This window comes from Vanellus vanellus (assembly GCF_965231255.1).
Source record: "Vanellus vanellus genome assembly, contig: HAP1_SCAFFOLD_2341, whole genome shotgun sequence".
Lineage (NCBI taxonomy): Eukaryota > Metazoa > Chordata > Aves > Charadriiformes > Charadriidae > Vanellus > Vanellus vanellus.
The window spans coordinates 1-10,900 of record NW_028127120.1 but is presented as its reverse complement, the minus strand read 5'-3'; the positions used below and the strand labels follow the sequence as shown (position 1 = coordinate 10,900).

The following is a 10,900-nucleotide window of genomic DNA, read 5'->3' as shown; positions in this document are numbered from 1 at the left end:
AGATTATTGGGTAGCTGGGGGGGTGCTGGGAGGAGCTGGGGGAGTACTGGGGAGGTGGGGGGGGTACTGGGAGGAGCTGGGGGGGTACTGGGAGGAGCTGGGGAGGTGTACTGGGAGGAGCCGGGGAGGGGTACTGGGAGGAGCCGGGGAGGGGTACTGGGAGGAGCCGGGCGGTTACCGGGTGGGGGGGGGGGGGGGGGAGGGCTTACTGGGAGGAACTGGGAGGAACTGGGGGGTTACTGGGAGGAGCACCCACCATGGCGCAGCGCAGGCACTGCCTCCAGCGGCACTTTTGGCGTTTGAGGTTGCGGCCCCCGAATTTGGGTTTGTCCCGGCAGAAGTCGCAGCGGCCGCAGTCGGCCGCCCGCAGGCACGCCTCGCAGGCCCCGCACCGACGGCTGCCCCGGCTCCGCCCCCGCCGCTGCCGCCCAAAACAAGCGGGGTCACCCCCCCACCCCACCCCCACCCCCCCTTTTTTTCTCCTTCCCCCCACCCCCCACCCCCCTCCGGGTTAGGGCGGGGGCAGCTATTAGGGGCGTTACGGTAAGTGGGGGAGGTCATATTAGGAGCATTACGGGAGGGGGAGGTGGGGCTATTAGGGCAGGGGCAGCTATTAGGGGCATTACGGTAACTGGGGGAGGTCATATTAGGAGCATTACGGGAGAGGGAGGGGGGGCTATTAGGGCAGGGGCGGCTATTGGGGGCATTACAGTAAGTGGGGGAGGTCATATTAGGAGCATTATGGGAGGCGGAGATGGGCTATTAGGGCAGGGGCGGCTATTGGGGGCTTTACGGTAAGTGGGGGAGGTCCTATTAGGAGCCTTATGGGAGGAGGAGGGGGGCTATTAGGGCAGGGGCGGCTATTGGGGGCATTACAGTAACTGGGGGAGGTCATATTAGGAGCATTACGGGAGAGGGAGGGGGGGCTATTAGGGCGGGGCGGCTATTAAGGACATTATGGTAAAAGTGGGGGTTAATGTTAGCATTATGGGAGGGGGAGATGGGGCTATTAGGAGCATTACGGGAGGGGGAGGGGGGCTATTAGGGCAGGGGCGGCTATTGGGGGGCGTTACGGTAAGTGGGGGAGGTCATATTAGGAGCATTATGGGAGGGGGAGGGGGGCTATTAGGGCAGGGGCAGCTATTAGGGGCGTTACAGTAAGTGGGGGAGGTCATATTAGGAGCATTATGGGAGGAGGAGGAGGGCTATTAGGGCAGGGGCGGCTATTGGGGGCTTTACGGTAAGTGGGGGAGGTCCTATTAGGAGCCTTATGGGAGGAGGAGGGGGGCTATTAGGGGCGTTACGGTAAGTGGGGGAGGTCATATTAGGAGCATTATGGGAGGGGGAGGTGGGGCTATTAGGGCAGGGGCAGCTATTAGGGACGTTATGGTAACAGTGGGGGGTAATGTCAGCATTATGGGGAGAGGCGGGGCTATTAGGAGCATTATGGGAGGGGGAGGGGAGCTATTAGGGCGGGGGGCGGCTATTAGGAGCGTTGCGGTAACTGTGGGGGGGTAATATTAGGAGCATTACGGGAGCGGGGCCCCCCTACGTAAGTAGATAGAAGCCTCGTGTTAAGGCTGGGGCAGCTATTAGGGGCATTACGGTAACTGGGATCTAATATTAGGTGCATTACGGGAGCCCAGCGCCACTACAGGAGTAGATCTGGTGCCGGGACCCCCCTTTTAGAAGTATTACGGTACCCCAACCCCACTATTAGGGGCATTATGGGCACCTGGGCCCTAATATTAAGGACATTACGGTAACCCCCGCCCCCCATATTAGGGGCATTACGGTACCCGCACCCCACTATTACTGTATGTAAACCAACATTAGGTGCGGGAGCGGCTCTTAGGAGCACTATGGCACCCAACCCCATTAAGGTGCCCCAAACCCCGCTGCTGGAGCAGCTATTAGGAGCACTACGGCACCCCGCCCCCAACACTAGGCAGTGCGCCACCTACTAGAAGTATTACGGCACCACAGTGCCTATTAGGAGCATTACGGTACCGCCCCCCCTTATAGATTAAAACCCCCATTGTAGAGGCGCCGCTATTGGCGGCATTACGGCCCGAAGACCACCTAATAGCTGCGCAGCAGAAAATTACGGGGGAGGGGTGTGTTAAGGGTCTTTTTGAGGGGAGTTTAAGGGGTTTTGGGGCTTTTTGGGGGGTTTTGAGGGCTTTTTTTGGGAGTTAAGGGGGATTTTGGGGGGTTTTAAGGGGTTTTTGGGGCAGTTAAGGTTTTTTTTTTGGGGGGGGTTGAAGGTTTTTGGGGGGGTTAAGGGGGATTTTGGGGGTTTTTAAGGTTTTTTTGGGGGAGTTCAGGGGGATTTTGGGGGTTTTGAGGGCTTTTTGGGGGCGGTTAAATTTTTTTGGGGGGGTCTAAGGGGGATTTGGGGGAGTTAAGGGGGGTTTTAGGGGCTTTTAAGTTTTTTTGGAGGGGCTTAAGGGGGATTTTTGGGGGGGTTTAAGGTTTTTGGGGGGGTTAAGGGGGACTTGGGGGGGTGAAGATTTTTTTGGGGGGGTTAAGGGGGATTTTGGGGAGTGAAGTTTTTTTTGGGGGGTTTAAGGGGGATTTTGGGGGGGTTTAAGGTTTTTGGGAGGTTTTAAGGGGGATTTTGGGGGGGGTGAAGTTTTTTTGGGGGTTTTAAGGGGGATTTGGGGGGGGGTGAAGTTTTTTTGGGGGGTTTTAAGGGGGATTTTGGGGGGTGAAGTTTTTTTTGGGGGGTTTTAAGGGGGATTTGGGGGGGGTGAAGTTTTTTTGGGGGGTTTTAAGGGGGATTTTGGGGGGGTGAAGTTTTTTTTTGGGGGGTTTTAAGGGGGATTTGGGGGGGTGAAGTTTTTTTGGGGGGGTTAAGGGGGATTTTGGGGGGGTGAAGATTTTTTGGGGGGTTTAAGGGGGATTTTGGGGGGGTTTAAGGGAGATTTGGGGGGGGGTTAAGGGGGATTTTACGGCTTTTTTGGGGGCGGTTACGGGGGGATTTTTGGGGGGGGGTTGAGGGGGGGGTCGCGGCACTCACCCCTCCCCCGCCGGGGTGTTTGGGGGGTCTCCCCGGTTTCTTCTTCTCCTTCATCAGCTTCTGGGGGGGGGAGGGGGAGGGGGGGTTAAATGGGGGTTGGGGGGGAGGGGAAGATTTGGGGGGGGGGGTGGGGGGACACACACTCACCCTGTGGCGGGTGCTGGGGGGGGCGCTGGGCTCCAGGGGGGTTTCCATTTCTGGGGGGGGGGGGAGGGGAGGGGGGGTGAGGGTTTGGCCCCTCCCCCCCCTCCCCCTCCCGGGAGGATTTGGGGGGATTTAGGGGGGGTTTGGGGGGAGGGGAGACTCACGGTTGTGGGTTTTCGGGGGCCGTAAGTGGTCTTCTTGGCCACCCCCGACCTCTGCGGGGGCCCAAAAGGAAAAAAAAAAAAAGAAAAAGGGGGGGTTAAAATGGGGGGGGGAACTGGGAGGGGGAACTGGGGGACTGGGGGACACACAGGGATACGGGGAGGCACTGGGAGGGGGAACTGGGGGGACTGGGGGACACTGGGGGACACACAGGGGTATGGGGGGCACTGGGGAGATACTGGGGGACACACAGGGATATGGGGGGCACTGGGAGGGGGAACTGGGAGGACTGGGGGATACTGGGGGACACACAGGGATATGGGGGGGCACTGGGAGATACTGGGGGACACACAGGGATATGGGGGGACACTGGGAGGGGGAACTGGGAGGACTGGGGGATACTGGGGGACACACAGGGATATGGGGGGGCACTGGGAGATACTGGGGGACACACAGGGATATGGGGGGACACTGGGAGGGGGAACTGGGAGGACTGGGGGATACTGGGGGACACACAGGGATATGGGGGGGCACTGGGAGGGGGAACTGGGAGAACTGGGGGATACTGGGGGACACACAGGGATGTGGGTGGGCACTGGGAGGGGGAACTGGGAGGACTGGGGGATATTGGGGGGGACACACAGGGATGTGGGGGGGCACTGGGGGGACTGGGACACACAGGGGGATATGGGGGGAGTACTGGGAGGGGATACTGGGGGGACTGGGTGACACTAGGGGGGACACACAGGGATATGGGGGGCACTGGGAGGAGGAACTGGGGGGACTGGGGGATACGGGGGGGCACTGGGAGGGAGCACTGGGGACACTGGGGGACACACATGGGGATATGGGGGGGCACTGGGAGGGGGAACTGGGAGGACTGGGGGACACTAGGGGGGGACACACGGGGGGGCACTGGGAGGAGGAACTGGGAGGACTGGGGGATACTCGGGGGGACACACGGGGATATGGGGGCATTGGTGGGGGGGGAGCCAACTAGGAGGGGAACTGGGAGGGCCATGGGGACAACTGGTGGACAGTGGGGGGGACGGACACACACAAGGACTGGGGGGGGGGGGGGGGGCACTGGGAGGGACAGACTGGGCCAACTGGGAGGACACTGGGAGGTGGGGGGGGGGGACGACGACGACAACACACACGTGTGGGGACATCGGGGGGGGTTGGTGGTGGCACTGGGGGGGGGGGGGGGGAGTGAGACGCAGAGCCCTAAGGGGACTGGAAGGGGGGGGAACTGGGAGGGGACTGGGGAGACTGGGGGGCACTGGGGGGGACACACAGGGATATGGGGGGTACTGGGAGGGGGAACTGGGGGGACTGGGACACACACACGGGGATATGGGGGTATGGGGGGGAGTACTGGGAGGGGGAACTGGGGACACTAGGGGGGACACACAGGGATATGGGGGGGCACTGGGAGGGAGCACTGGGGACACTGGGGGACACACATGGGGATATAGGGGGGCACTGGGAGGGACAGACTGGGCCAACTGGGAGGACACTGGGAGGTGCAACGGGGGGGGGGGGACGACACACACCACACACACATGTGGGGACATCGGGGGGGGGGTTGGTGGTGGCACTGGGGGGGGGGGGGGGGGGAGTGAGACGCAGAGCCCTAAGGGGACTGGAAGGGGGGGGGGGGGGTAACTGGGAGGGGACTGGGGAGACTGGGGGACACTGGGGGGGACACACGGGCATATGGGGGGGCACTGGGAGGGGGATACTGGGGGGACTGGGACACACAGGGGGATATGGGGGGAGTAGTGGGAGGGGGAACTGGGGGGACTGGGGGACACTGGGGGGGACACAGAGGGATATGGGGGGGCACTGGGGGATACTGGGGGACACACAGGGATATGGGGGGGCACTGGGGGACACACAGGGATATGGGGGGGGCACTGGGAGGGCAAACTGGGAGGACTGGGGGATACTGGAGGGGGGACACGGGGATATGGGCGCATTGGGGGGGGGGGGGAACTGGGAGGGCCGTGGGGACAACTGGTGGACAGTGGGGGGTTGGGAACACACACAAGGACTGGGGGGGGGGGGGGAGGCACTGGGAGGGACAGACTGGGCCAACTGGGAGGACACTGGGAGGTGCAACGGGGGGGGGGGGGGACGGGACACAACACACACACGTGTGGGGACATCGGGGGGGGGTTGGTGGTGGCACTGGGAGGGGACTGGGGAGACTGGGGGGACACTGGGGGGGACACACAGGGATATGGGGGGTACTGGGAGGGGGAACTGGGGGACACACAGGGATATGGGGGGCACTGGGAGGGCAAACTGGGAGGACTGGGGGATACTGGGGTGGACACATGGGGATATGGGGGCATCGGGGGGGGGGGGGGGAACTGGGAGGGCCATGGGGACAACTGGTGGACAGCGGGGGGGGGGGGACGACACACAAGGACTGGGGGGGGGGGGGCACTGGGAGGGACAGACTGGGCCAACTGGGAGGACACTGGGAGGTGCAACGGGGGGGGGGGACGACACACACCACACACACATGTGGGGACATCGGGGGGGGGGGGGGGTTGGTGGTGGCACTGGGAGGGGAGGGGGGGGGAGAGGGACGCAGAGCCCTAAGGGGACTGGAAGGGGGGGGGGAGGGGTAACTGGGAGGGGACTGGGGAGACTGGGGGACACTGGGGGACACACACAGGGATATGGGGGGCACTGGGGGGACTGGGACACACACACGGGGATATGGGGGGGCACTGGGAGGGGGAACTGGGAGGACTGGGGGATACTCGGGGGGACACACGGGGATATGGGGGGGCACTGGGGGATACTGGGGGACACACATGGGGATATGGGGGGGCACTGGGAGGGGGAACTGGGAGGACTGGGGGATACTGGAGGGGGGACACGGGGATATGGGCGCATTGGGGGGGGGGGGGGGGGAACTGGGAGGGCCGTGGGGACAACTGGTGGACAGCGGGGGGGGGGGACGACACACAAGGACCGGGGGGGGGGCACTGGGAGGGACAGACTGGGCCAACTGGGAGGACACTGGGAGGTGCAACGGGGGGGGGGGGGGACAACACACACGTGTGGGGACATCGGGGGGGGGGGGTTGGTGGTGGCACTGGGAGGGGGGGGGGGGGAGTGAGACGCAGAGCCCTAAGGGGACTGGAAGGGGGGGGGGGGGGGTAACTGGGAGGGGACTGGGGAGACTGGGGGACACTGGGGGACACACAGGGATATGGGGGGCACTGGGAGGGGGAACTGGGGGGACTGGGACACACACGGGGATATGGGGGGAGTACTGGGAGGGGGAACTGGGGGGACTGCGGGACACTGGGGGGGACACAGAGGGATATGGGGGGGCACTGGGGGATACTGGGGGACACACAGGGATATGGGGGGCACTGGGGGACACACAGGGATATGGGGGGCACTGGGAGGGCAAACTGGGAGGACTGGGGGATACTGGAGGGGACACACGGGGATATGGGGGCATGGGGGGGGGGGGAACTGGGAGGGCCGTGGGGACAACTGGTGGACAGTGGGGGGGGGGGACGACACACAAGGACTGGGGGGGGGGGGGCACTGGGAGGGACAGACTGGGCCAACTGGGAGGACACTGGGAGGTGCAACGGGGGGGGGGGGGACGACACACAACACACACACATGTGGGGACATCGGGGGGGGGGGGGTTGGTGGTGGCACTGGGAGGGGGGGGGAGTGAGACGCAGAGCCCTAAGGGGACTGGAAGGGGGGGGGGAGGGGGAACTGGGAGGGGACTGGGGAGACTGGGGGACACTGGGGGGGACACACAGGGATATGGGGGGCACTGGGAGGGGGAACTGGGGGGACTGGGACACACACGGGGATATGGGGGGAGTACTGGGAGGGGGAACTGGGGGGACTGGGGGACACACATGGGGATATGGGGGGGCACTGGGAGATACTGGGGGACACACAGGGATATGGGGGGCACTGGGAGGACTGGGGGATACTGGGGGGGACACACATGGGGATATGGGGGCATCGGGGGGGGGGAGGCAACTAGGGGGGGAACTGGGAGGGCCATGGGGACAACTGGTGGACAGCGGGGGAGGGGGACGACACACAAGGACCGGGGGGGGGGCACTGGGAGGGACAGACTGGGCCAACTGGGAGGACACTGGGAGGTGCAACGGGGGGGGGGGGACGACACACAACAACACACATGTGGGGACATCGGGGGGGGGGGAGGTTGGTGGTGGCACTGGGGGGGGGGGGGGGGGAGTGAGACGCAGAGCCCTAAGGGGACTGGAAGGGGGGGGGGGAGGGGTAACTGGGAGGGGACTGGGGAGACTGGGAGGGGCCCACCTTGGGGCGCAGGCAGCGGCGGCGCAGGCAGCGCCACTGGCGCTTGAGGCCCGGCTGGAGGCGGCGCAGGCAGATGCAGCAGCTGCCGCAGTCCTCCGTGCTCAGGCAGCCCCGGCAGGAGCCGCAGCCCAGGCCCTGGGGGGGGGAGGGGGGGAGAACACGCCCCGACACGTGAGAACACGCCCCGACACGCCCCGACGCGAAAGTACACGCGCGGCCTCGGATGGGGGGGGGGGGGGGAGAGGGGATACGGGGGGCAGAGGGGGAAGAGGGAGGAGGCGCAGGGCGGGCCCTGGGGGGAGAACACGCCCCGACACGTGATAACACGCCACAACATGTGATGACATGTGATAACATGCAATAACATGCAGCCACGCGCAGCATCAGACAGAGTAATGAGGGATAGAAGGGACACAGGGGGCAGAGGGAGGAGGTGCAGGGTGGGCCCCAGGGGGAGAACACGCCCCAACATGCGATAACATGCCACAACACGCAATGACATGTGATAACACGCAGCCACACGCAGCATCAGACAGAGAAATGGGGGATAGAAGGGACATGGGGGGCAGAGGGGGAAGAGGGAGGAGCCGCAGCCCAGGCCCTGGGGGGGGGGAGAACACGCCCCGACACGTGAGAACACGCCACAACACGCCATGACGCAAAAGTACACGCACGGCCTCGGATGGGGGTGGGGGGGGTAGAGGGGATACGGGGGGCAGAGGGGGCAATGGGGAGGAGGTGCAGGGTGGGTCCTGGGGGAACACGCCACAACACGCGATGACATGTGATAACACGCGATAACACGCAGCCACGCGCAGCATCAGACAGAGAAATGGGGGATAGAGGGGACACGGGGGGCAGAGGGGGAAGGCGCAGGGTGGGCCCTGGGGGGAGAACACGCCCTGACATGTAATAACACACCACAACACACCATGACATGTGATAACACGCAATAACATGCAGCCACACGCAGCCTCGGATGGGGGGGGGGGATAGAGGGGATACGGGGGGCAGAGGGGGCAGAGGGAGGAGGCGCAGGGCGGGCCCTGGGGGGAGAACGCGCACCAACATGTGATAACACGCCACAACATGTGATGACATGTGATAACATGTGATAACACGCAGCCACGCGCAGCATCAGACAGAGAAATGGGGGATAGAAGGGACACGGGGGGCAGAGGGGGATGGCGCAGGGTGGGCCCCAGGGGGAGAACACGCCCCAACATGCGATAACACGCCACAACACGCAATGACATGTGATAACACGCAGCCACACGCAGCATCAGACAGAGAAATGGGGGATAGAAGGGACATGGGGGGCAGAGGGGGAAGAGGGAGGAGCTGCAGCCCAGGCCCTGGGGGGGAGAACACGCCCCGACACGTGAGAACACGCCCCGACACGCCCCGACGCGAAAGTACACGCGCGGCCTCGGATGGGGGGGGGGGGGGGGAGGGGATACGGGGGGCAGAGGGGGAAGAGGGAGGAGGCGCAGGGTGGGCCCTGGGGGGAGAACACGCCCCGACACGTGATAACACGCCACAACATGTGATGACATGTGATAACATGTGATAACACGCAGCCACACGCAGCATCAGACAGAGAAATGGGGGATAGAGGGGACACAGGGGGCAGAGGGGGCAGAGGGGGGAGGCGCAGGGCGGGCCCTGGGGGGGGAGAACACGCCCCGACATGTGAGAACACGCCACAACACACGACGACATGTGATAACATGTGATAACACGCAGCCACACGCAGCATCAGACAGAGGAATGGGGGATAGAAGGGACATGGGGGGCAGAGGGGGCAGAGGGAGGAGGCGCAGGGCGGGCCCTGGGGGGAGAACACGCCCCGACACGTGATAACACGCCACAACACGCGATGACATGTGATAACATGCGATAACACACAGCATCAGACAGAGGAATGGGGGATAGAGGGGACACGGGGGGCAGAGGGGGCAGAGGGAGGAGGCGAAGGGCGGGCCCTGGGGGGAGAACACGCCCCGACACGCGCTAACACGTGATAACACGCAAACACACGTGCTGACACATGTCAGGGTGCCCTGGGGGGGGTCAGGGTGCCACGGGGGGGGGCAGGGTGATGTTGGGGGGGGTCAGGGTGAGATTGGGGGGGTCTGGGTGCCGTGGGGGGGGGTCAGGGTGCCACGGTGGGGTCAGGGTGCTCTGGGGGGGGGTTAGAGTGCTCTGGCGGGGGGGTCAGGGTGCCGTGGGGGGGGGGTCAGGGTGACACTGGGGGGTCTGGGTGCCGTAGGGGGGGTCAGGGTGCCGTGGGTGGGGTCAGGGTGCCGTGGGTGGGGGGTCAGAGTGATGTTGGGGGGGTCAGGGTGCCACGGTGGGGTCAGGGTACCGTGGGGGGGGGTCAGGGTGACATTGGGGGGTCAGGGTGCTCTGGGGGGGGGTCAGGGTGACATTGGGGGGTCTGGGTGCCGTGGGGGGGTGTCAGGGTGCTCTGGGGGGGGGTCTGGGTGCTCTGGGGGGGGTCTGGGTGCCGTGGGGGGGGGTCAGGGTGACATTGGGGGGTCTGGGTGCCGTGGGGGGGGTCAGGGTGCTGTGGGGGGGGGTCAGGGTGACATTGGGGGGTCTAGGTGCCGTGGGGGGGGGTCAGGGTGCCATGGGGGGGGTCAGAGTGACATTGGGGGGTCAGGGTGCCGTGGGGGGGGTCAGGGTGCTCTGGGGGGGGGTCAGGGTGCCGTGGGGGGGGTCAGGGTGCCGTGGGGGGGGGTCAGGGTGATATTGGGGGGGGGTCAGGGTGCCAATGGGGGGAGGGGGGGGCTGGAGGGCGCCGTTACCTTTTTGACGATGCGGAGGCAGCGGCGCAGGAGGCACTTGGGGGGCGGGCGGGGGGCGGGGGGGGGCGGGCGGGCGCAGGCGCTGCAGATGCCGCAGTCGGCGGGAATGCGACAGGCGGAGCAGGAGCCGCAGCCCACCCGCTGCGGGGGGGGGGGGAGCTCTCAGCACAGCCCCTCCCCCACCCTCCAGGGAGGGGGGAGGGGGGGGAGGGGGAGGGGTACCCCCCAACCCCCCTCTGACCAACCCCCCCCCCCCCCCTTCAAAGGGCATTCGGATATTGGGGAGGTCAGTCCCCCCCCCCCCCCCCCCCAAAAAAAGGGATGTTGCATATAAAAGGGGGGGGCCCCCCAAAAAAGGGGATTTTCCCGCCAAAAAGGGGATTTTCCCGCCAAAAAGGGGATTTTCCCGCCAAAAAGG

General features: G+C 64.9%; 1 protein-coding gene across 1 annotated transcript; it reads right to left on the bottom strand.

The window, feature by feature from the left end:
* Positions 1 to 205: 205 nt before the first annotated feature.
* LOC309685459 (uncharacterized protein) lies at positions 206 to 10,623 on the bottom strand (the record flags this gene model as incomplete). Its single annotated transcript, XM_082501223.1, has 6 exons — positions 206 to 421; positions 3,023 to 3,082; positions 3,170 to 3,219; positions 3,331 to 3,381; positions 7,673 to 7,807; positions 10,483 to 10,623. Coding segments are annotated over 6 exons (653 nt in total), but the record flags the coding sequence as incomplete, so codon positions are not given.
* Positions 10,624 to 10,900: the final 277 nt, after the last annotated feature.